At 60.1% G+C, this 24,786-nt stretch overlaps 1 protein-coding gene across 1 annotated transcript; it reads left to right on the top strand.

The window, feature by feature from the left end:
* The first annotated feature begins 5,945 nt into the window (after positions 1-5,945).
* On the top strand, positions 5,946-11,263 carry VENTX (VENT homeobox). The gene is made up of 4 exons (XM_023241158.2): positions 5,946-6,211; positions 8,168-8,376; positions 10,147-10,307; positions 10,406-11,263. The coding sequence occupies exons 1-4, from the start codon at positions 5,946-5,948 to the stop codon at positions 10,784-10,786; spliced, it is 1,017 nt and encodes a 338-aa protein (XP_023096926.2). The 3' UTR covers positions 10,787-11,263.
* The last annotated feature ends 13,523 nt before the right edge of the window (positions 11,264-24,786 follow it).

A 24,786-nucleotide genomic window follows, 5' to 3' on the forward strand; every position in this document is an offset into this window, starting at 1 on the left:
TAATTCTGTGAACGCGTGCACGTCTTGTGTTAGATAGGAGTGGTCCCTACTAATACCGCCTGCAGACATCAGGCCGAGGTTAAAATGTCTCCCTGTGGGGTGGGGGGTGGGTGGAGGGCCTGGGCTGCCTGTGCCTTGGGGCGTGCTGGGATGCTGACTAGGACCTTCCCTAGGAGGCAAGGGCACAGGGAAGTTGGGGTCCTTGTAACACTGGCTTTCCCCGGAGCCTTCCAGACCCTGTCCGCCAGAACTTTGCACCAGCCCAGCCTTGGTGGGTGAGCATTTTCTGCCCTCCCTGGGAGCCCAACTGAGCGGGACCAGGGGGGAGATTGGAACCCCAGGGAAAATAGCAGTGACCGGACTCTGCCTGAGCCACTGGGGGTGGGCATTAGAGGGTCTCCTCCACTGTGGGCACGCTCCCCCAGCCTGACCATAGCTGCCGATGGGGTGTGCTCAGAGCCCCACCCCGACCCCAGTCAGGCCTAAACCTTCCGGCTGGGTTCTGGAAAGCAGGACTCCTTAGAGGCAGCTGGGAACAGGACAGCCAACGCATACGAGGAGAGGGGCTCCTTTTGTCCCCGGGGAAGTGACTGCTCTGGGTAGCCCAGGCCCTGAGACTTTGGCCGAGGACCACGTCCTGCAGATTTGAGAGGACTTGACCAAAACCGCCCTGGGAGCATTTTCCAAATAGTAACTGAGCCCCACCCTCTTTCGGTGGATCCAACGAATGAGAACTGGGTGGGCCGGGAGGTGCTCCTGCCCTGGGGAGATAAGGAAGTAGCCCGAGGCAACTGGCCAGCATAACAATACAGTTCCACCAAGTAGGGGTTCTTTTCAGGGACAAGTGATTGCCCCGAGGCCACAAAGCTAAATAGGTGTTCTTGCTGGCCCTGTGTTCCAAGGTTCCAGCAGTACCTGGGGCTTGGGGTGGGGGTGGGGGGTAAAGCCCCTCCCCCAAGCCCTTTTCAGGAATCTTTGGAGAAGAGACCCCAGTTGGACCCTTGGCCTGCAGAGATCCCCAAATGGGAGCAGGAGTGGTCTCCCAGACCCCAGAAGCTGAGCCCACCCATGGGCTGTACATTTATGGCAGATCCTGGGGGCTCTGTGAGACCAAAACCGTAGAAGTGACTCAAAGCGTCACCTCACTTAAGACACACTTTCTTCTGCTTCACGATGCTGTCTTTGCTACGATCCCTGAGAGTGTCTAGGCTGCCAAAAACCTGCTATGGGGTGATTCCAGCTTGCAGACCTACCCCCCCACCCCACAGGCCACCTCCCACTGGAAGGTCAGAACCACAGGCTGGGGCAAATATGTCAGCCTCCCGGGGTGGGGGTGATGCCCGGGGACCCTCTGCCCTGGAGGGAGGCTATTTTGTGGCTGAAAGAAATCTGTGGAGGTCATCGAGTTTGAGAGGCTTGAAGGCACCTCGGAAAACCCATCTGCCTTACCGCCCACCTTACAAATGGGGTGCATCCCATGGCCTCCTCAGGCGCCTCGTGCTGGAGTAAGGAACCTGAACGTTCCTTCTCTGCCCATCTTCCGTGTCTTCCAGCCTGGGGAGGGGAGTTTGGGCTGTTCATGTTTCCTGGGCTCAACCCAGCTGCTTGGCCGGGTTCTCTGTTCCTTAAACCTGCTGTTGTGGATGCCCCAAAGATTCCCAAATCCCTTCTCGCTGTCCCTCCCCTTCGTCCGGGGCTATATTGTGGGTCAGTGAGGTGAGGCGTGTCCGCATCCTGTTCTGTGATGTGCGAGTCTTATGCTTGGTTCTGGGGACGTGGGACAGACACGCCACAGTGGCGATGCTTTCACTGGCCATTAGGAATCCTTCCCTGGGCCTGACCACGAGCACAGGGCAGTGTCTCCAGCAGGGTCTCCTAGGACTACTCCTCAGATTAGTGCCCTCTCCCTAGGGGCCCCTGGACAGCAGATTCATACCCTTCATTTCTTTTTTAATTTTAATTTTTTTGTTGTTGTTGTTATTGAGAGAGAGAGAGAGAACATGAGCAGGGGAGGGGCAGAGAGAGAACGAGAGAGAGAATCCCACGCAGGCTCCGTGCTCAAGCCCACCCCATGCGGGGCTCAAACCCACGAAATCGTGAGCTGAGCCGAAGCCGGATGCTCAACCGCCTGAGCCAATGAGGTGCCCCTCTGTTTTTAGTCTGTTGAGAAATCTCCATACTGTTGTCCACATGGCTGCACTGTTTCACATTCCCGCCAACCGTGTACAAGGGTTCCAGTTTCTCTGCATCCTCGCTGACGCAGAGATTGTTTTTATAGTAGCCACCCGAGTGGCTGTGCAGTGTGCACCTTCAATGACCATTCTTACAGCGCGCATTCTGGCAGGTGCCACAGTGCCTGTCGTGCCCAACTGCCTCCTTGCCTGGGCGACCCACCCGTCTAGTGTGGAGCTCCCCGTCGTGCCGTTCTGTTCTGTGCTGCCCTGCGGGCCAGGGATTGTGCGCATCGCCTGTGTCCTTCCTCAGTTCAGCCGAAGAAGCTCTGTGGCTGAGGGTCCTCTCCGCCCAGCTGCGGGGCCGCCCACCCAGCCCAGCCCAGCACCTTTGCATTCTGGGGCTGGAACCAGAAGGAGTGTTTTCACATCTTGCTGATCCGTCGAGGACCAGTGCTGTCCAGGGCCTTGTGAAGTAACCTTTATCTGGTGATCAATCTGTTGCTTACAAGAGAACACCTCAATGTTAAATGCATTTTTCTACAAGTAGGCAAATAACCCTATCAATGTGCGGGGCAGCTTTCGTACTCCCGAATAGCTCGACACCCCTTATCTGTAATTAGCTCTGGTACCTGCACTCTCTCTGATGTCCAGTTGTGCCTCAAAACTTAACAGAGGTTGGGGCACGTGGGTGGCTCAGTCAGTTAAGTGCCCTACTCTTGATTTCGGCTCAGATCACGATCTCACAGTTCCTGAGATGGGAGTCCCACACCGGGGGAGCCTGCTTGGGATTCTTTCCCTCCCTCTGGCTCTCTGCCCCTCCCCTGCGCTCTCTCTCAAAATAAACATTTTTTAAAAATTAACAGTTAAAAAACCAAACTTGGGGCGCCTGGGTGGCTCAGTCGGTTAAGTGTCCTACTCTTGATTTCGGCTCAGGTTGTGATCTCACGGTGGCTGGGACTGAACCCCGAGTCGGGCTGAGCTGAGCTTGGAGCTTGCTTGGGATTCTGTCTTCTCTCTGCCCCTCCCTGACTCGTGCTTTCTTTCTCTCAAAATCAATCAATGAATAAAAATAAAAAATTTAACAGAGGTAAACTTCCTTTGTAACTTCATGTTTGAAATTGCTGTCTTCTCGGGCACATGCACCCCAATGTTTATAGCAGCGCTATCCACAATAGCCAAAGTATGGAAAGAGCCCAAATGTCCATCGATGGATGAATGGATAAAGAACACGTGGCATATATATACAGTGGAGTATTACTCGGCGATCAAAAGGAATGAAAATTGCCATTTGCAACTACGTGGATGGAACTAGATGTTATGCTGAGCAAAATTAGAGAAAAACAAATATATGACTTCACTCATATGAGGGCTTCAAGATAAAAAACAGGTGGACGTAAGGGAAGGGAAGCAAAAACAATATAAAAACAGGGAGGGGGACAAAACACAAGAGACTCTTAAACATGGAGAACAAACAGAGGGTTGCTGGTGGGGGTGTGGGAGGGGGGATGGGCTAAATGGGTAAGGGGCAGTAAGGAATCTACCCCTGAAATCATTGTTGCGCTATATGTGAACTAACTTGGATGTAAATCAAAAAAAACAAATGAAAATTTTTTTTAAAAATAAGAAATTGTCATCTTGACTGTCATTGTCTGTCCGTCCAGATTCTTGTCTCTTCCACGCTTGTGTCCCTAATTACATTGATCTTTGGAACATTCTCAAACCTGCTGCTTTTGGACTCTGCGGGGGCTCTGAAACCTGCATCTTTTTCCAAGTCAAAGCAAACAGGGCTGAGTGATCTTGACCTATCATTTTTTTCGCAAAGAACACATAGCTAAGATTTTGGTAAATTGGTTTATCCTTCATATGATTTATAATGAGATAAGATAAACTCCTATATTCCTTCAGTCTTACCAGAGGCCTAATTCCCCCTTTCTTTCCAGGTTCAGTGTCTGTGATTTCTTCCTCTGGTTTTGCACCCTGGAGGCCGGCCACTTTGACCATAGTACTGGCTGCTACTTAACCTTCCACACCGGTTCTGCTGCTAAATTGTTCTGTTAGAAGCCATATTGTTCTGTGTTATGGACTGGATGTTTGTGTCCCCAGAATGTGTATGTTGAAATTCTAACCCCCAATGTGATGGTGTCAGGAGACGGGGCCTTTGGGACAGGACTCAGTCCTGAGGACGGCGCCCTGTCGTTGGGATTGGTGCTTTCTGAGACAGGACAGCAAGGGAGTGGCCATCGGCTTGCCAGGAGGTGCCCTCACCAGAACCCCACCACACCACACCCCGATCTTGGACCTCCCACTGCCAGAGAAAGAAATGTCCTTTTAAGCCCCCAGTCTGTGGTGCCCTGTTGCCGCAGCCAAGCCCCCCCAGACGCTTGTCAAGTCTCTCAAACAAGTGCATTCGAATCCAACAGTGAGTCCAATGTTCCAGAAGTCTCCCCTGCCAGCCCCTCACCTTGTTTCCCATGATGCCCAGCAAGGCAGCTCACTCTTCACATCCGTGTGCTAGTGCCTCCCAGAACGGTCATTTGCTATCTGAATCCAGAGAAATCCTAACATGTTTTTTGTTCTTCCGCTTTACCCATGGCTCTGCCAGCGTGAGACTCCCTTCCTCACCTGACCCAGACCCAAGCCCTGCTGGGTCCCAGGCGCGGACCTGAGTCTGACGGTCCTGGTCTTCTTCCCAGGCCTCACACCCAGATGCAGCCCAGCACCAGTAGGTGGGGAGTCTGCTTGGGGTGCAAGCATTGGCCATTTACCCACATGCGACAAGCCACTGTTCCTTCTAGCAGGTTTTCCTGCCTATACAGTGAGTCTAATTTCTTTCACCTTCAGGACACCCAGCGGACACTCCATTCCTTCCCTTATTCTCTGAGCCCTCGGTTCTGACATAGTCCTTCAAGGGCCCTTCCGGCCTCCCCAAAAACGTCAGATCCCTAAAGGGATCAACAGTAGGTCTCACTTCCTTTTGATGCAATGGAACCTGATTAACCCCGCCTGGTTTTCTGGTTATATCTTCTACCAGAGAGTTACCTGTATCAACCCTGCGGTTCTCCGAACTCCCGCGTCCCCCTCCCACCTGCCTTTGTAAACAGAGCTGGAAGGTCGGGCGTCCTTTGGCCCTGACACTAACTCGCTTCTCCACCGAGGTGGGCAGGGGAGGGGAGGGGGAGGGGGCCTCTGCCTCATCACACCTGCAGCCTGGGAATCCCACACCCCACCCACTCTGCTCTCTTCCCAGACCATTACCCAGCTGAGTGCCCCACGCTCACACCTTGGTTCTTTCCGCCCGAAGCACAAACAGGGAAGTCAGGGGGCTCCCACAGGAAGGGAGGCCGGCCGAAGGGGAGTCTGAAGGGCAGGGGGCCGTCGAGGGAAGTCTGGGGGGGCAAAAGGAGGGGGAGGGGTGGAGAGGGAAGGGGAGGATCCGCCCCGTGGGTGATCCGACGTGGGGGCGTGGCGGGCGGGCCGCGCGTTGTGGCTCTGGTTTCCCCGAGAGGCTGGGGTGGCCACGCGGCGCTGGAGTGAGTCTGGGGACCGGAAGGGCAGGGTTGCGGCCGCAATGGACTAGCCGGCGTCACCCCGCACCCCGCCCCACTTCCTAATGGCTTGGAGAAGGGGGTCTTGGGCGGGGCCGGCCTCCGTCGGCCGCGCGTCCGGGTTGGCCCTTGCGGCGCGGGGCGGGGCGGAGGCGTCTGGGCGGCGGGACACAGTGGACCAGGAGCCCAGGAAGGGGGCTGAAGCCAGGAATGTCCGGTCAGGGGGATGGGGACGTTGGACGCGAGTTGGGGGCGGGGCTGCCAGGACTTGGGAGTGATAGACTGGACGCCGCGCGGGGAGCCCCGTCTCCGAGGCGAGCAGGTGCGGGATTCAGTGGCGAGGTCAGCGGTCAGAGCCAAGGCCGCTTCGCGTCTGATCGCGAGCCTCGGAGGCAGGCGGCGGAGGACGGCAGAGGGGCAGCAGACCCGGGGACGTAGGTCCCCGAACCAGCGCAGGGACAGGGCCTGCAGCCCCAGAGTGAGGAAGCTGAGGTTAGGGTGACACATTCGTCATTGGCTCGAGATGCCGGGGAGAGGGGGGACCCCGACGGCCGCGGGGAGGGGAGACCCTAGTGGGCACGAAGCACCACCAAGCTCCAGATGAGGGGAGAGGGGGCCTGAGCCCAGGGAGGTGCTGGAGGAAGGGTCCACCGCGGGCACAGCTGGAAGCGGCGGGGGCTGCGGGGGGGGGGGGCGGTTCAGGTAGGGGAAGGTGTAAGCCGGGAGCTGGGAATGGGTGGGCAGGAGGGTCCCCTTAGTGAGGACTCGCCCAGCAAAGCTGGGGGGGTGGGGACCTGAAAGACTGGAAATGAAGACGAGAAAACTGGGTTTGCAAAGGTGTGGCGCTCTTTCGGGGTGACGTGCGCGAATTCTGGCATCTCCTCAATTAACGCTTGTGGGCGCACCACACACGGATTCCCCACGAGCGTTCCTCTTTCTCTCGAGGTGCTTCTGGGGCCAGTTCCGCGCAGCCTGAGCAGTCTTGGGGGGGAGGGGTGTCTCCCTTTGTCGGGTTTGTGTGGCGCCGCCCCCGTGAGCGGTGCGGGCCCCCACCTGCGGGGCCTCTGTCCCCAGGTAGCGGGACGGCTCACTGCCGCTGGCGCGTCGCGGTTCCTCCTCTGACCCTTCGCGGGCCGGGGTCAGCGCCTGCCAGTTCCCGCTGTGCCGGCGGGAGTCTCCCCAGCCCCCGCACCCCCAGCCCGGCCGGGGGCGGGGGGGGGGCTCGGGAGGCGGGGCTGGGGGTGTTAATCCCCGCGAGGCCCCAGGGGCCTTTGATCCTGCTGGGCGGGGAGGGCGTAGAGGCTGGCGGTCCCGCCCAGGCTGGCGCCGGCGCCCCCGGGAGGCCGGCCTGTGGGCTAGGGCCACCAAGCCGCTGGTCGGTGCTCCCGCCGCGCTGCCCCGGGTCGCCCTGAACGCGGCTCGGGCTGGTCCTTGGGGTCGTGTCCTGGAGACAGACGCGTTGGGGGGGGGGGGGTGCGGGGGGAGAGGAAGGTGGACGGGGTCCATGACCCCGAAGGGCCCCGGCAGGTTCGCTGGAGCACCCGCAGGGGAGGCCTGTGCAGCCCAGTCACTCCTGCACCCTCCCGGAGCTCGGGGCCTGCATCGGCCACCGTGGGGACAGCGCTGCAGTGGAGGGCAGTGGCTCCCCCCGTCCTTCCCCGCAGGGTCCTCCATGCCCTCGGAGGGCAGACGCCCCTCCTTCCTGTCACTGGAATCCAGCTCAAGGGCCCCAAAGTGAAGCCTGGGGCGAAATGGGGTTGAGGGGGGGCCGCCGAGTACAATTTGAGAGGGAAGGGCCAACTGGAACCGGAGGGTTCTCCCGGGGCAGCCCTACGCGGCCCCGCCGCCTGGATCACAGTCCCCTTCCGGGATCCCACCCAGACAGCCAGAGGCAGGGGACTCCTGGCCTGGGGGCCCACCCGGCCCTGGGAGCAGTAATGCTGACTCCCCCTACCTGAAGCACCCTCTCCCTCAGGTGTGCACACCTGTCACCTTTGGCACTGCAGATCCAAGGGGCAGGTTGGAGGGCCAACCTCGGGAGAGGACAAGCCTCCGGCAGGAGTGCTAGGCTGCGAGGGGGGCCATCGTCAGCGTCCCCAAGCCTAGGCCAGCCGAGGGGGGGGGTGTTGGGGGGGGAGATGAAAAGATGTGACAAGTCCCCAACCTGCACCACTTCCCGAACTGGTGGACACAGCCCCGCCCCTGCCCAGACATCTCGGAGCCAGGGGAGGTGTGAATGGCCTTCTTTGTGCCTCTGAATTGGAAGCAATTAGGTGCTACTTATCTGGGCTGGGGGGAGGATTGGAGCGGTCTTTGCAAACCTGCTTGCCACTCCCTCCTCCTGAGCTCATAAATGCAGCTCAGCCCTGCTAAACCCTCGGAAGACCCTGCGCCTCACCCCCACAGTCTGTCCCCTACAGCCATGTCTCCTTCCTCTACCCTGCCCAGTGGCTTCAAGCCGTCCAGCTTTGGCTCAGTGGACTGGCTTTCCCGGAGCAGCCACGTGGGGCCGGCACACACCTTCAGGCCCGCTGAACTCTCCTGGGGGAGCCTGTCTGCTCCAGCCAGGGTGTCCAGCAGCGGGGAGGTCCCCCGGACCGTGGGCGTGGAGGAGGTGAAGCCCTCAGAAGTGTCTGCGCCAGGGACACCTGCAGCTGGTAGGTGTGGGATGGGTGGGGAGGGTGCTCCCCTCTTCCCAGACTGGGACGGGAGCCTGGAGGGTTCGGGAGGAGGGAGGCCCTAACACACCCCACCACATCCTGGGTACTGGGGCTGGAGGTGGGGGCTGGGATTTGAGGTTCCACCTGACCCCCCCCTGGCAAGTAAGCACTTCCTCTCGGAGGCGAAAGCCGCAACGGGGGTTTTCCCTCCTCAAGTCCCGGGGGCTCCTCTTCTTCCCCCACCTCCTAGAAGGGCTGACCCCCTGGCCTCTTCCTGGCCTGACTGCCTGTGGACTGTGTCCCACCGCTGCTGCAACTCCTGTCCTGCGAGCCCGGACTTCGACATCGGTGCCTTTGTGCAGCTGACTTTCTAGTTCTGCAGCAAGTCTGGGGGGGGAGGGGGCCAGTTCTACCCGAGTCACAGGGCTCTGGACGCACGTCTTAAATGAAACCTGCCGGGTTCAGAGGGGTCGTTGTGGTTCTCCCCTCAAAGCTGGGTGCCTCGTGCAGAGTTGACTCTGTTCACAGGTAGCCTGGAGCCCCTGCAGGTTTGGGTCGGGGACAGCCCTGGCACTTCGGTTCACAGGGATTCCGTGCCTCTGTGGCCTGGCTCCTGGAGGTTTTGGTGGCTTCCTAAACCTGGTCTAACCCTTTGTCATTTGCTCAGGAAACCTGGTTTGTTCTTTCAGTCTTTGTGACTTTATCATTGCTTTTAAGTTTAAAGCCCTGCCTAGTCAAAGTGGGGTTGATATTATCTGTAAGTTTTCATTTTTGAAAAGGTTTAAAAATTTTTTTTAATGTTTTTATTTTTGAGACAAAGAGAGGGAGCACAAGTGTGGGAGGGACAGAGAGAGAGGGAGACACAGCATCAGAAGCAGGCTCCAGGCTCCGAGCTGTCAGCACAGAGTGAACTCGAGAACCATGAGATCGTGACCTGAGCTGAAGTCGGACTCTTAACTGACTGAGCGCCCTTCATTTTTAAAAAAGTTTAAATAATCCTATGGAAAAATTTTATACTTCCATGAAGTGAAATTTTAAATTTATTTTCTGCAATCAGCCGCCCCCACCTCAAAAAAGCCAACCAAATCATCATATCTTTCACACTGACTAGTTCCACTCACCCCACCCCCACCTCCAAAGCAAAGCGTGTCTTGTCTTGTTGCACTCTCCCGGGTATGTGTTCAAAGTGACTTGGTAAAATCTGACATTCTGGCCAAACATGTGTTGAGAAAAGACAGGTGACCCTCCTCACCACACAGGATACTTAGTGCCATCTGCCACCGCCGATTTAGATAGACACAGACTGGCCACGGACGCATGGTTGGTGGCAGGGGAGACTGGGGGTCTTGTGACCACGGCCCCAAGCCCTTACTGCCGACTGGGTTCAGGTTCCTTGTGAGCAGCCAGAGGAACTGCTTTCCGGAAGGATGTGTGGGGCTCCCTTTCTGGAAGTGACCACATGCCCCAGTGGAAGGGTGAGGGGCTGCATCAGAACCGCTGTTCCATTCCAGAATCCTCTTCTCCAGTATTCCCTTCCTGGCCACCCTCCCACATTTGAGCTGGGAGGGGAGGAGGGGCTGCCCCCTCATCCACATTTGTGCAAGGACGGCAAGGGACAGCAGAGCAGCGAAAGTGAAGGAGGAGGGCCCAGACTTTCCTCTCGTCCCTGTGGCCACAGAGCTTGGGGCACTTCCAAGTGAGGGGAGCAGGTCCCACGTGGGTGGCACTTTTATCCTAAAGGATTCAGTGCCTTCTGTCCTTCCTCAGGGGTGAGGAAGGAGGCCGACAGCGGGCGGGCGCCCCGGGTCCGCACGGCCTTCACGGCGGAGCAGGTCAGCACCCTGGAGAGCGCCTTCCAGCACCAACGCTACCTGGGCCCCCTGGAGCGCCGGAAGCTGGCCCGGGAGATGCGGCTCTCGGAAGTGCAGGTGAGGGGGGTTCACCCAAGTGCAGGTGAGGGGCCCGGGATGCATGGGCCAGGGCGGTGGCTGTTCTCCCCCTTGTTCTGATCTAGTTTCCCCCACAGATAAAAACCTGGTTTCAGAACCGCCGCATGAAGCACAAGCATCAGCTCCAGGACTCTCAGCTGAGCTGCCCTTTCTCCAGAACGCTCTATACGCCAGTGGCTTTCTGCCCGCCACTCTCTGCCCTGGCCAGTAGCTTACCACCACTGTACCCTTGGGCTTCCCCGCTTGTGCCTCCAGCTCTGGGACGGCCCCCTGGCTCCTTCTGGGACCTCTGCCAAGTGGAACAAGCCTCCCTGGCCTTGACGTGGGCCTCGTGCAGCAGACAGCCTCCAGTGTGCTGCCTCCCAGACCCTGGGGGCCTGGTGCACACACTGGGCCCAGCTTTGTCCAGGGGTCCGTGGGGCCCGTGTGCCTTGCCCCAGACCAAGGATGCCTTCTGAGGAAGCATGGTGGCCCAGAGGCCTGCAGCTGGAACGTGTCACACACCGCCACCGCCACAGACACAGTAGGTGTGTGCGGAACTGTGCCCGGTATCTCCCTGGAGAGACGCTCACCAGTGATTGCTGTCACCGTGACATCAAGCGTGAGCCTTGTGTCTCCACAGGTGGGACCTGGAACCCTGACCTTCCTTAGAACCTCTTACAGCCACTCCCTCGTTGAAAACTACTGCAGGTTCAGTTGAGGAACCACACACGATGGGTCAGCCAACAGAATCCAGTGCCAAAAGTGGACTCGCCAAGTGTCAGGCTTGTAGCATATGATACAGCGGTAATTTATTCAATGGAAAGTGTTGGGAAAATAAAGATGGGCACCCGGCTGCCTCAGTCGGTGGGGCCTGTGACTCTTGGTCTTGGGGTTGTGAGTTCGAGCCCCACGTTGGGTGTGGAGAGTACTTAAAAATAAAATCTCAGAAGTCAGGATGGATACTTTCTTGTGCCGTATGATCATAAGCTTTGGGTGTAACCATGGAAACCACGGAGGGATTCGGGCCAAGTGAAGATGTTTGTTTCTATCACCTTGGGGTTTGGGTTCCGTGTTAACAGTGACCCCAAAGTGGGAAGCCAGAAGGGAACAGGCATGGTGGCTCTGCCCACTGCCGCGTGGAAGGTCCCTCCGTGGCCACGTCTTGCGGGGCACCGTGCTGTGTGCTGCTCTGCTCTTCACGGCGTGTCCAGACCTGTGTCTCATCTGGCTCGGGGCTCAGCCCTGTGCGGTCCCTGTGGCCAGGCCGGGCTGCAATCTGGCCTCCTGGGCGCCTGCAAGGAAGGAGGCTGAAGCCCGAGGGCCCAGCTTGCTGTCTAGGCGGGTTCTCGGCCCAGAGTTTCTCTACCCAATCTCAGCAGCGGAAGCCCAGGCACCAGAACCAACTCTGGCAGGGGCGGCAAAGCCACGGGCCAGTTATAGGCGCCGGTGGACCGAACCATCCCGTAGGGACTCTGTGTCCCTCCTGGGGGTTGCTGTGCAGCAGTGGGACGTCTGCCATCCTGTCATGCTGTCCACCCAGGATTTCTTGTGGTCAGGACTTAAACACGCTGTTCAGGCTCGTGTTTTCATTTGTCTTAACCTCTGGTTCAAACCCACCTGCTGCTTTCGACACCCCTAAAACTTGAGTGTCTTACCTTGTTACTTCCAAATTGCCCGCTGTTCCAGGGGAAACTGAGTCACGGTGTGTTTTCTATGGTTTGTGTCCTTTGTGTTCTGTGTCCTGTGTGTCCTATGTCCTGTGACCCCTGTGCTCTATGTCCTGTGACCTGTGTGTTCTGTGTCCTGAGTGACTTCTGTGTCCTGTGTGTTCTGTGTCCTCTGTCCCGTGTTCTGTGTCCTGTGTGACCTGTGTGTTCGGTGTCCTGTGTGCTCTGTGTTCTGTGTGACCAGGTGGGTCTGCTGTCTCCTCTGTGCCCAGGATCCACTCGCCCAGCTTGGGGCATCACATGTTTGAAACGTCGGCTCACTTCTGAGCAGTGGACACCCCTTTGCCTGGTCTTGCCTGTAACCCGAATGGCTTTGGTGACTAGTAGTCCCCATGGGCTCGGGGATGTGGACAGAAGGACACATGCTTCCTAAGCCCTCCCCCACAGAGGCGTGGCCTCTCAGAAGGGCAGGGGCTCCACCCCCTGTGGCTCAGACACTCTAGCACCTATGAAATAGTCTTGTCAAAAACCTAAATTCCTGTTGATAGAAAACGGACATCAGCCGGGGCTTCTCCGAAGTCCCTTGTCAGAGGGGCAGGGAGACCCGGCCGTCCAGGTGAACCCTGGTTAGAGCCGCATGAACACAGCTGTGAGGCAGGGAGGCCTCCGGTGTGCCAGGACTGGCTGGGGTGGCCCACCCGTCTCTGCTGACATGACCAGGTGAGGGACAGTGATGATCTGTGGGTCCCGTGTCTGCAACTCTCACTCACGGGGTTCAAGGGCAACACAACAGAGCACAGACGCAACATCTTGGCTGTGGAGCCGGGTGGTGGGTCCGTGGACATGGGGCTTCTGTCCCTGGGAACTTCTCCGTCTAAAACCACAGCAAGTGGCTGGATTGGGGGCACGCCCAGACCAGAGGCGGTGGGCCCCAGGGGTGGGGGCTCTCAGTCGGGCCACCCCCACAACCCTGAAGGCAGAGCGGAAGTCATGGGCTTGCTGTACCAGTGCAGCCCCCGCACTCCCACAGGGGTGAAAACATGCAGCTCTCTGACTGTCCAGCACATCCCATCTCACGGCGCTTGGGGCAAGAGGAGGGGCTGTCCCCAGGAGTCCCTCATCGCCCAGCAGTACCCTCAGGTCCAGCTCTGCAGAAATCTGCAAGCGTCAAGGGAACAGGTGAACAGAAACCCCTTCCCCAAGGAAGGCACTGGGAGGGGTCCCTGGAACCCCGCCCCACTGCCCCGGGGGGAAAAGGTCCCCAGGACTGAGGACCTGTTGGTGGGCACTTCTGAGGGCCTCTCCAGCCTCAGTCCTGGCCCCGGGACTGCCTCAGGGGGCTCCTCAGCCGGCTGGACCTGGATGGCTCTGCCCCACCTCCCAGTGGACCGTCCTCCCTGCGCAAGGAGCAGCCCACTCCGTTCCATGCTGTCGACAGGGGCCCCCACCCCAGGGCTGGGGTGAAGCGTGTGACCCCCAGTCAGCCAAAGACCCCACCTCTAGCTGCGACGATGCTGAGGGACCCCCTTCCCTGTGCCCAGAAGCTGAGCCCTGTCTGCTGCTTCCACACAGAGTGGAACCAGGAGCCAGCCCCCAGTGCCCCACCCCCACCTACAGGGACAAGCACCGTTGGGGGGGGGAGGGGCAGCGGGCACTGGGAGGGTCTCCTGGAGGCTGCCTTGCCTTGCCACCCACCCAGCCCATCCCTTCCCAGGAGGCCGTGGTCCTGGAGGGAAGGACAACCAAATGAGATTAGGGACAGGCCAGCCCAGTCCACGGCTGATAAAGGGGCGCCTGTAATTGCTGGGCCGATTAGCTGACAAAGGCCGACAATCACTGTTTAAGCTCTCCGCTCAGCAGGGCTTCTGTCCATTTTGCTACACCAGGAAGTTGAGACCACAGGCTCCTGGGACGAGGGCCCCCACCCTGACCCGCGGGGCCAGTGGCAGGTGAGGTCTGGCCCACCCACCCCGCCATCTGCTCCCAGGCACCCTGGGGACGCCTGCCCGGCTGGCCCCGGTTTTTCAGAAAGGCGGCTGCACCCTCCCAGCCTGGGAGTCATTTCACTCCCTTCACATCCACGATTTCTCACTCAGTTCCTTCAAGGCCGTGGCGGCTTCTTCGTGCCCCCACCCCACTTGCTGTGTGGCCGTGGCAGCTTTGATTTAAACTCTGATTGCCAGAACTACGTCACACTTAAGTTCACGAGAAATTAGTTTTATTGACATTTCTGGCCAGAAAATCAACGCACACCCATGATTACAAAACTATAACGAAGGGGTAGGAAGCAGAAATCACCATGGCATCCTCTGCAGAAGGCGTCCTGAGCCCTGGGGGCAGATGTCAGCCAGGGGCAGGACCTGACCACATGGTCCGGACACCTCGAGGGCGCACATGAAAGCCAACGTTACCCAGCCTTCTTGTCCCCCAGGGAAGAAGGAGGGCGGCAGCTCCACGGTGGGGGAGGACCTCGCTGCCCCATTTTCCCATGCCTTACACCTCTTTAGGCCTGACCCTCAAAGAAGTATATGCATAGGAAAAAGGAACAGCGAGCAGCTCGAGAGGGTCCTGGAGAGGGTCCTGGGCGAGGGTCCCGGACGAGGGTGCTGGGCGAGGGTCCCGGGCGAGGGTCCTGGCGAGGGTCCCGGGCGAGGGTCCTGGCGATGGTCTTGGGTGAGAGTCCTGGACGAGGGTCGGGGAGCTAGCCAGTCCTGGGCGGCCAGAGTGGGCAGCAGAGGCATGGAGCAGGAGGAAAGCCCCTCTGCTGACTCTGCCCCGGCCAGCCGGCCTGCCCCTTTTATGTGAGGCAGAGACCTTGGGGCAGGGCACACAGCAGCCGCTGTCACATGTAGTCACAGGCCGAGCTGAGCCAAGGACCCTGTTCCCACCCCCGCACCTGCGAGATTGGGGCACAAAGACCTTCTCTGAGTGCATTGCTGAGCCGGGCGGGCGGGCAGGCGGGAGGGCGGCGAGGCCCACGGGGCCCAGGGGCTGCTGGCTCGGGACCTGGGGCCGGGCCAGCCCTGGCCAGTACTTATCTGCCAAAGAGCTACTGCTTGCGTCACGGCCCGGAAAACGCACGGCTCTCCCCTCTCCCTCCCTCCCTGCCCAGGGCCTCACTGTGCACACCCCCTCCCCCCACCTCCCCGGGCCCTGGGCACCAAGTTCCAGAGGGTCAGGTGGGTCAGCTCTCCCAGGGCCCCACACACCTGATGTGTGCTCAGCTCTGCTCCTGAGCCCCTGGGGGGTGACTGGAGAAGGCAGAGCTCTGCAGTGGTGGGGTTGGGGGGGGGGCGAGAATGCAGACACACGTGAGGGACATGGCCCAGGGGACCGCTGACCAAGGACAGAGACACATGCACTTGTAATGTTGACACCACAGGGCCCGAGGGGAGAGCAGGGGACCATAGGTTCCCCTGGGGAACAGGTGGGGACCAGAAGAGTGTCCGTTTCAGACCCAGGCTGCCACATCTGTCCCTCCCCACAGTCAGCAAGCTCTATGAACAGAGTGGTGGACACTCGCCCATGTGGATGCAGCTGTCCCCCAACTTGGGCAGGCGCTGACTGGGGACATACTTCCACGTGGCAGGAGCTGAACTGCCCTGCTCTCAGATCCTTGGCCCGGGGGCACCTGCCTAGGAGAGGGGTGATGTGCGTGTCTGTGTGTGTGCACCTGTCCAGGCGGGTGTCTGTGCGCACACAGCAGCCCCCGGGCTCTCCCCGACTGTAGGGTGGGGGTGGAAGCTGACTCCCATGAACCTCTAGCTGGACTGGCCGCTGGGTGGGCAGAGGCAGGACCCCGCGGTGGGCACAGGGGGTACAGGACAGCAGCCCCACGTGAGCACAGTCATCAGCGTCCCGTGGACATGTGTGGGCCCTGCCGACTCACCCCACAGTGGCCTGGACCGAGGGGTGGGCCTGAACAGCTGCAGACCCCTGGCCTCTGGAGGGTATGGTTCCCCCCGTGCTGGCGGGCCTCGGGCCTCGGCCGCGGGCTGATGGGCACAGAGGCGCAGAGGCCAGCAGTGGGTGGTGGGGGACAGATGCTCCGTGAGCCCGTGATGAACCCATGATGAGCCCGTGGTGAGGAGGCAAAGCAGGTGTCGGCCCCCATCCTCTGCTGGGAGGAGGCCGGGGTGGGGGAACCTTAGGGAGGAACCCCCCCACAGCTGCTCACGCCAGCTGGAGCGGGAGCGCCTGTTGAGTCTGGGGCTGATGGGTGAAGCCCCTCCTCGCCCCTGGCCCCCCAGCCCAGTGGTGACTCAGGGGCCATCTCTCCCAGCCATTGTTCTCTGTGAAACTTTCCAGGGTCCTGCTCTGTGACCCGGGGAGAAATTCCCCCTTCAGACCTGCCCCAGGGCTTCGGAGAAACCACTGTCACCCTTGACCTTGGGCTCCTGGAAGTGGGTCTTCAGGAGAGGAGGAGGCAAGAGGCAAGCGACAGAGACAGACAGACAGGGAGACAGAGGCGGCGGGGGTGGGGACAGGCCCTGCCCAGGTCCAAAACATCGGGACTTTGCCACTTTGTTTCTCAGACTTGTTTTCTTGGTTATAAATCAATGCCTGCTAATTATAAAGCCCTATAAAGGTCCAGAAAGGTATAAAGAGACAATGTCAGGCAAGGACGCCTTAACCTGCCTACAGCTGGGTGTCCACGGCCCCCTCCAGTCACCTCATGACCCCCCAAGCCACCTTTCCTCCAAGTGGGGTTCCAAGGAGCCAAAGGGTTTGTCTTGATGGTGGGGTGTCTGATCTCTCACTAGCTGGGGGGAGGGGTCAGGTCCACTGTCTGTGTCTCCGGAAAGCCACAGGGAGCTGGCGGGGACTCGGTGACGGGGCAGATGCTGTGCCCAGGAGCCCCCCACCGCCGCCCGCTGTGGGGAGCCGGATGCTCCAGTTCCAGCCAGCCCAGCTGGCCGTGGCCCCTGGACAGCCCGACACTTGGGTCTCAGCATCCCTCACACGTGTGTTTGGGGGCTCCAGGAGGTGAAGGAATGGATGGAGAGACAGCCTGGTGGGAGCTGTCAGGAGGGTCCCTGCAGGCGAATGCTGGAGCCGTGCACTGCCCGACAAGCGTACCCCACCTGCCCGCCCTGTCCTGGGCCGCCCAGCCGGCCCCTCCCTGCACCCTGGGCTGCCCAGCCTGGCTCCTGCCCGGCCAGGGGACCCCAGGTCAGGCTTTTCTGCACGCCAGGCACAGTCCGCTCCTCAAGTGGTGAGGACAGTACCCGATGGGCAGACACTGAGGCTGGATTCCAGGGACACCAGGTAAGGGACAGGGCTGCAAGTCATGTGTGTTCTTCAGAGCCCTCCTGGGCCCTTTAGGCAGCCGCCACCACCAGGAAGCCTTCCCTTTGCCAGCTCCTTGGAGTCCATGCCGTCCTGGGCACAGTGTCGTGGTTCCTAGGACCTGGGGCAGTGCCCTCTGCCAGGTCCAGTCAAACCCTGGGCACTGTAGACCCCAAGAGTCCCCTGAGACACCAGACACACTGGGCCCGGGCCTCCCTTTGCCTATAAGACAGAAAACATCCCTGTTGTCCCTGGAGGACGTGCTTGGCACCGAGCTGAGGGGCGATAAGGGTTGGCCTTCAAGACTTCACGCTCCCTCCCTGTGCTGTATTCTGGGGAGGGGGGGGGGTTTCTGCTCAGCTCAGACCACGCTTCCAGCCCCCAGAGGTCAGCCTAGTGTTAACCCTTGCTGGATTCTCCCAGTCTATACCCAGAAAGGGTAGCCTGCTGGTCTGTGGGACACAGAGACCACAGCCTCAGCTGCCCTGCACCCCGGCCTACCATCAAAACCCACCTGCCTGCACGCCTGTTCTGCCCAGCGCCCAAGCCTACCCTGCACCCTGGCTTGCCCACCACAGCCAGCTTTCACCCTCAGCCTGCACCCACCTTAGCCTGCCCACACCCCTGTTCTGCTCTGCACCCAGGCCTGCCCTCACCCCCAGCCTTCCTGCACCCCTGTTCTGCCCTGCCCTCCAGCCTGCCCTGAACCCCGACCTGCCCCACCCCAGCCTGCCCTCACCTCCAGCCTGTCCGCACCCCCAGCCTGCCCGCATCCTCTGCCTGCCCTGACCCCCAGCCTGCCCTGCACCCCCAGCCTGCCCCACCTCAGCCTACCCGCACCCCCAGCCTGCCCTCACCCCCAGCCTGTCCTGCACCCTGGCCTGCCCCACCCCAGCCTGCCCTCACCCTCAGCCTGCACCCACCCCAGCCTGCCCGCACCCCTGTTCTGTTCTGCACCCTGGCCTGTCCTGCACCCGGGCCTGCCCGCACCCCCAGCCTGCCCACATCCCCTGCCTGCCCTCACCCCCAGCCTGCCCTCACCCCCAGCCTGCCCGCACCCCTGTTCTGTTCTGCACCCTGGCCTGGCCTGCACCTGGGCCTGCCCTCACCCCCAGCCTGCCCTGCACCCTGGCCTGCCCCACCCCAGCCTGCCCTCACCCCCAGCCTGACCTGCACCCTGGCCTGCCCCACCCCAGCCTGCCCTCACCCCCAGCCTGCCCCCACCCCAGCCTGCCCCCACCCCAGGCTGCCCTGTGCTTGTTTGGATTCCCTGCAGTTCCTGGGTTATTATCCACTGGAGAGCTCCAGCCGGTGCCAGGCAGCGTTCACAGCCCCTCCACAGAGGAACAGCTGAGGCCTGGACTGTGGCCTCATAGTGAGCTGGGCCGGCTGCCTCCCCTGGCCTCGGTTTCCCCACCTGTCAGTGGAGGTGCTGAAAATGGCCAACCCCTCTGGAGGTTAAATGTTACGTGCCTGCGAAGTGGCAACTCTACCCCAGGTGTGTGCCGGGAGGAAGAGGGCCAACGCCCCTAGAACCAGAATGTCCTTCCACAGAGGTGTGGGGAAAGATACACGCGGTGCAGCTCCGCAGGGCAGAGGACATCGTCACCGTGGGTCGTTTTCGTTCATCTGGCTTGGCGTTGAGCTGGGTGTCCTAAACCCGTTTACGGCCGGGATGAGGGCTCCAATGGTGGGCTACACAGGAAGCCAGTGTGGGTCTCCACCCTCAGCCCTGGGCTGGGAGAGGCACCAGGGCAGAGACTCCTGCGCTCCTGGGGCTGCCTGGGCTCGGGGTCTCCTGAGTGTGATCTCTGCTGGGGGCTCCCGTGACCCTGGGCACCCCCTAGGAAGCCACCCGTGCGGGTTGGGTCCCCAGAACCTGTGCTCCGGGCCAGGCTGTGCAGGGTGCCAGCTGGGTGGGGGCCGTGCCCGGAGGTTCCAAGGAGGACAGATGGGCCCGCGGGAGGAGGTGGGAGGGGGAGCAAAGGGTTAAGCCAGGCTCGGGAGGCCCCTGCCTGCCTGCGTCAGGGCTCAAGGCTGCTCCTGTGACTCCCTCCCCGGGGGAGATAATCGTGGCTTCTTGATATTTTCTTTCTTCTCTCCCATGCCGTATCGGAACACTGGCCCAGCCATGGGAACGTTCCTCTGCCCTCCAAGGCCACTGCGCACACAGCCCCTCCCAAGGCACGCTTGGCCTTTCCGGGACCCCCCACCCGTGGAGAAACTGTGGCCCGGTTTGTTGGGACTGCTGGCCAGGCAGCCCCACCTCTGAGCACATAGCCCAGAGCCCGTCCTACAGATGTGCACACGCACACGTGCATGCACACACCTGGCCCGCCCCCCTCCCACCTCCTCCCCCTGGGTCTAGACACCAAGCTCACTGAGCCCAGGTCCAGCTCCTCACCTTGACTCCAGCTCGGTTACTAATTTCCTTGACCTGGGAGCTGGGGGCCTCTTTCCCACTGAGAAGGGGTCTCTCCCCCCCGGGCTTGAAGAGGGGCCTGCCACCTTCCAGCCTGCCCCTATAATGGCCACTGCCATTCTCTCATTGTCTCCTCGGGTCCTAGGCCAGCTGACCCACAGGGAAATGCCCTCCCTCAGGCTCCGGCTCAGGATCTCTACCCAAGGCCCCTCGGCGGAAGTCTGGGAGGTCGGCTAGGAACTGGAAATGCTGGGGAACCCAGCCCCAGACCACTCGCTGCTTCCATTAGCTCCGGCTGGGCCCCACTTTGCTGAGGGGAAACCGAGGCCCAGAAGAGTAGGGTGAGCTTAGCGTTCAGGAGCAAGGGCCAGCCAGGGTCAGACACAATAGTCTCCCAGCTCCAGGTGCTCCCCAGGAGACCCCTTCCTGCTCTCCTTGTAAACAGAGAAACTGCCTGGCTGGGCCGGTGGGGGCTGTGGGGCACCATCTCCCCGGGGACCTCTGCCCTGGGTGGGAGCTGGAAAGGCTGAGTGGCCCCTGGATCTGGGGAAGGGGCTGGGGCTGTCGGTCCTGGCTGCAGGGTAAGGACCATGCGGGTGGGAGTCCTGTGCCTTCTTCCATGTGGCTCTGGGTCACGGGGAGAGGACCAGTCCAGACAGTCTGGGCAGGAGACCGTGGGCCGTGGGAGGAAAGGACAGAGGCCTGGGGGGATGAGTGTGCACTTACACATGTGCAGGCACACATGTGTACATTTGGGGTGTGCATGTGAGTACATGTGAGCACCTATGGGTCTGGGGGCCCTGCGGGGGGAGGGGCGGTGAAGGGCGTGTGGGGGCAGCGAGGACTAGGGCTCGGAGGCCTCTGGGCCTGAAATTGCAAGTGAACAGAGCCCCTGCCTTCTTCCCCACAGTGGGGGGGTGGGGGGAAGGGTGAAACAGGGCCGTGAAGACGGAGTGATCAGGGCAACTGCCCAGGGCTAGGGCCACCAGGACGTTGGGTAGAGGGGTAAGGGACCATCGGAAAGTTCGAGGCAGACTGTGGGAGGATGAGCCCTTCCTGAGTGGGGTGGGGACCCCAGGAGCAGGAAGCAGGTGTTGTGGTGGTCTTTCGGAGGGACGCTCACTCCTGCTTGGTCTCTCCCGGGGCCCGGCCTAGAAGGGTGGGCTCTCCTCCGGGAGCCCAGGGAGGGCTCAACACCCATCAGCCAGCCACCTGGCATGGGCCGCCTGCAGGGGGCAGGGTGGGCTACCTGGCACAGTGCCAACCAGGTCCATCCAGGACTCTAGGCGTGGGTCCGGCACACCCAGGCAGCTGTCACCATGAGGGTGATCCAGGGAGGGCCCCACATGCCCTCTTAGCCACTAGGCTGGCTTGAAGGATGAAGTCAGGGGCACGGAGGGTGGGTATCCCTTTAGTTCACTGCGCGGGAGGAGGGGAGGAGGCGAAGACCCTCTGAGAACAAGCCGGGTTCGGGACCTGGGGTCCCCACTCTCCCCTGGGGCAGGACCACCCTCCGGGACACCCCACCAAACACGTCCTGGCCCCAAGGCTCCGTGTTTCCTGGTGGGGTGGGCCCCCGGGGCAGTAGGTCCACACCTGACCGTTTTGAGCACTTTGTTTAATGGGTCTTTGAGCATTTTTCTCTTTTCTAGAAAAAATGCAGAGTCTCTGAGAAGACTGGAGGCGGCAGCAGCAGCAGGTTTCTGCATCTCCAAGGTGAGCTTAACAGAACCATCGTTTTCATTTTTTCCCAGTTATAGAACAAGACGTGGCTATTACGGAAACCGTGAGCAGCACAGAGAAGAAACCGCCGTGTGCCGCCCCGAGGCGGTCCCCGGTCACCATGTTGGGTCCAGGCATCACTTGGCCTCTGTGCTCAGCACCAGTGCTTTCCTGGGTGCTCACGGTGGGGGGGGGGTCCCCGAGACTCGGGCGGTCTGCAGGCAGCCTCGGGCCTCACACAGGGACGCTCGCTGTCCGGCAAGTTCTCTTCCTAAATGTTCATTCATGCTTTCATTTCTAGGCAACTCTAGCCCATCACAACTGGTCTAACTGGCTGCTTGCAGTTATCTAAAGCTTTGATCTAAATTTTATAGTTTAACTTTATAAGGTAGTTTCATGAAAGCAGATTGTTCAACAATGTGTTCTGATCGTCAGTTCACACTTCCACACCTTTTGTGCCTCCCTGGGTGTTTTTTTCCCTAAAAATGTTTTTTAAGGGGTATCTGGGTGGCTCAGTCAGTTGAGCGTCCGATTCTCAGTTTCGGCTCAGGTCATGATCTCAGGGTCGTGAGTTCGAGCCCTGCGTGGAGCTCTGCACTGACAGCGGGGAGCCTGCTTGGGATTCTCTGTCTCCCTCTCTCTCTCTCTCTCTCTCTCTCTCTGCCCCTTCCCCTCTCAAGCAAGTGCACCTGTGCTCTCCTTCTCAAAACAAAAGTCTTTTTTAAGTGTTACAAAATACTTAACACTGCAAAAAGCTGTGCTTAAATGCTATGAAGGGCACGCATGCAACCACTTTCCAGCTTAGAAACACAACCTGAGGAGCTCGTGCAACGTCTGAACCTCCCAAGCAAGCCCTGCACTTTGGGGTTCTCATTCAGCCTGAGAACAGCTTTATGACCTTTTAGTAAAAGCACCCACTCACTTTCCCTGTTTTCTGGAATTCTGACTGTGCTTCATCAGTGATGCTGAGGACACTTGTGCTAACATTTCCTTCGGAGCCGGACCTGCTGGCTCCCTTAAGACAGCTCAGACCTTTGCTGCTGCTTCCCAGGCCTTGTCCAACCAGGGGCATCCAGGTGTCTCTCAGCCCCCAGGCCCTAACACCCTGTGGTCGGTCACAAGGACGCTGACAGAATGCTGAGCTTCTTGCCTGCCCAGCTGTGACCCACTCGCCCGCAGGCTATAGGTCATGAGCCCCCTGACCCCGGTTCTCCGGGGCCTCCGTACCTCTGCTCCCCTGTGTGAACCACCAACGCCCACATTTTCTTCATAGTCTTAGTGGGCTTCCCTGGCCACCCCCTCTACAATGCCCCCGCGTTATTCCCTGGTCCCCGCTCTATTTCTGGTTGGTACCCCCGCCTTCCTGCCTGCAGCCCCCTCTGCCGCTGGAGGACCAGAGCCACAAGGGTGCGGGTGGAGGGCTTGGACTGGAACAGAGCCAGCAGGGAGAGGGTTTTTGCAGGAAAAAGGAGCTTTGCAGCCCCTGCTCCCCCCCACCCCGCCCCATCCAGGCGTGTCTCCCACAGCACCTTGTCCAGTGCCTCCCCAGCCTCTGGCACTCACTCAAAAAACACATCTGGGAACGAACCCTGTGTTCAAGAGGATGAGAAAGTTGGATTCATTGTTTCAAAATTTATGAAAATATACACTCCTGAGCAGGCAGAAGGCAGCGGGTGGGCAGGGGGCTCCCCTGGAGTGCAGGCCATGCAGTCTGTGGGGGTATCTGTCCACACGGGGGCTCCCACCACCCGCTCCACCGACCTCCTTCAGGCATCGGCGACCTCTCCTCTCCGGTCTCTGGCTGACGTGGGAAGGCGATGGGAAGGCCAGGCATGCAGGCCAACAAAGCCCAGAGCTGCAGGTGTTTACAAACCCTACCAGCCTATGGCCCATTTTTAAGCGTCAACAAGGCATGATCTCCACACTGACCACATGGGGGCACCCCTGGGCCGGCCCATGGGGGCTGGGAGTGGGGCAGTGCAGGTGGCGGGGCACCCCGCCCAGTGGAACCTGCACTTCCCCATTTTACGAATGAGGAAGTGGGCTGGGGAAACTCAAGCCACCCCCGATCTTGGCTGACGCCAGGCAGGGGCGGGTCAGTGCCACACAGCGTCGCCCAGCTGCACACTCAGCTGTCCGTGCGGTGGGTTTCTGACCTCCAGTTCGCACGTACACCTCTGTGCATCCTAGGCATTTCCCTTTAAGAGTGTTAACAGTTACGAAATATTTCACACACGCAGGAAGACCTGCCAAACGAATCTCCGAATCTCCGCCCTCCCGCGGTCTACCTCCTGCTGTCCAGGCAGGGGGCGCCCGGTGGCACTCCTTTTAAACTTCTTGTTCATTCTCAGATGACTGTTTGTGGTGTGCACGGTTTGTCCAGGACAGAGCCGGAGTGACCTAAATCTCTCAACTAGGAATGCTGGGAGCCCATGGCCAGACCCTGAGTCTGCATGTGCGGGTCTCCAGGGCTGGTGAGGGGAGCGGCTCAGCCGGACCGCCTCTGGGCCCAGAACCCGCTGCCCCATGAGGTGCTGTGGGAGGGGACCTGACCCGAGAGGGGACGCGCCGGAGGTTCTGCACTCAGACCATCGAAGCCCCCTTGCTCTGCGTCATCTTTGGACACAGAGATGAAGGTGTTTGTTACCTTGGATCCCTTCTCTCGGGCACTCACTTGGTTCTAGCACTTTCCGTGTCAGGTGCATCTGACCTGACACAGGAATAACTGGAAGGATTGGTATCTGATGGCATCTGGGCCTCAAGGAGGCCACCTGCGCACGTGGGGGCGTGGACGGTTCTCTGCTCTCTGCTTCAGCAGTGAAACCGTGAACTAGACACAGAGCAGCTGCAGGGTGGGGCTGACCTGGCTTCCAGTTTTGTCCTAAATTTACCCCAGGCTCGGTCCTTTCTAGGGCTACATGGGAAACGGCACCTGGCTGGTGTCACTCACGCATGACGTTTATCACACAGCCTGTTTCGTCATCAAGGCGTCATGGCCAGGCTTTCCACACGGCTCCTTGGAGTTGCGGCTCATCCAGGCCGTTGCCTTGAGCCACGGTGAGCAGCCGGCAGTGAGGCCACAGGTCACCTCCGCTTCCTGACGGGGCTGCAGACCCAGGCGGGAGTCCACAGCACAGCCATGCACGACAGCCACGTCCCATCTTGCTGGCCCTCTGCGGCAGCCCCCGAGGTGTGTGTGCCCGTATCCGACCGGCAGCTCAGACCCCAGGTCCTGAGAGCCCTGTGGTCCCCTGGGGAGTACCCTGTGGCCTGGGTGGGGGCCTACAGAACTGGGATGGGGACCCTCAGAGGGAGTTGTGGCACTGTGCTAGGGTCCTACCTCCCCACAGAAGGATCCAGAAGCCTCTTGGGGCTA

This window comes from Felis catus, chromosome D2 (genome assembly GCF_018350175.1).
Source record: "Felis catus isolate Fca126 chromosome D2, F.catus_Fca126_mat1.0, whole genome shotgun sequence".
Lineage (NCBI taxonomy): Eukaryota > Metazoa > Chordata > Mammalia > Carnivora > Felidae > Felis > Felis catus.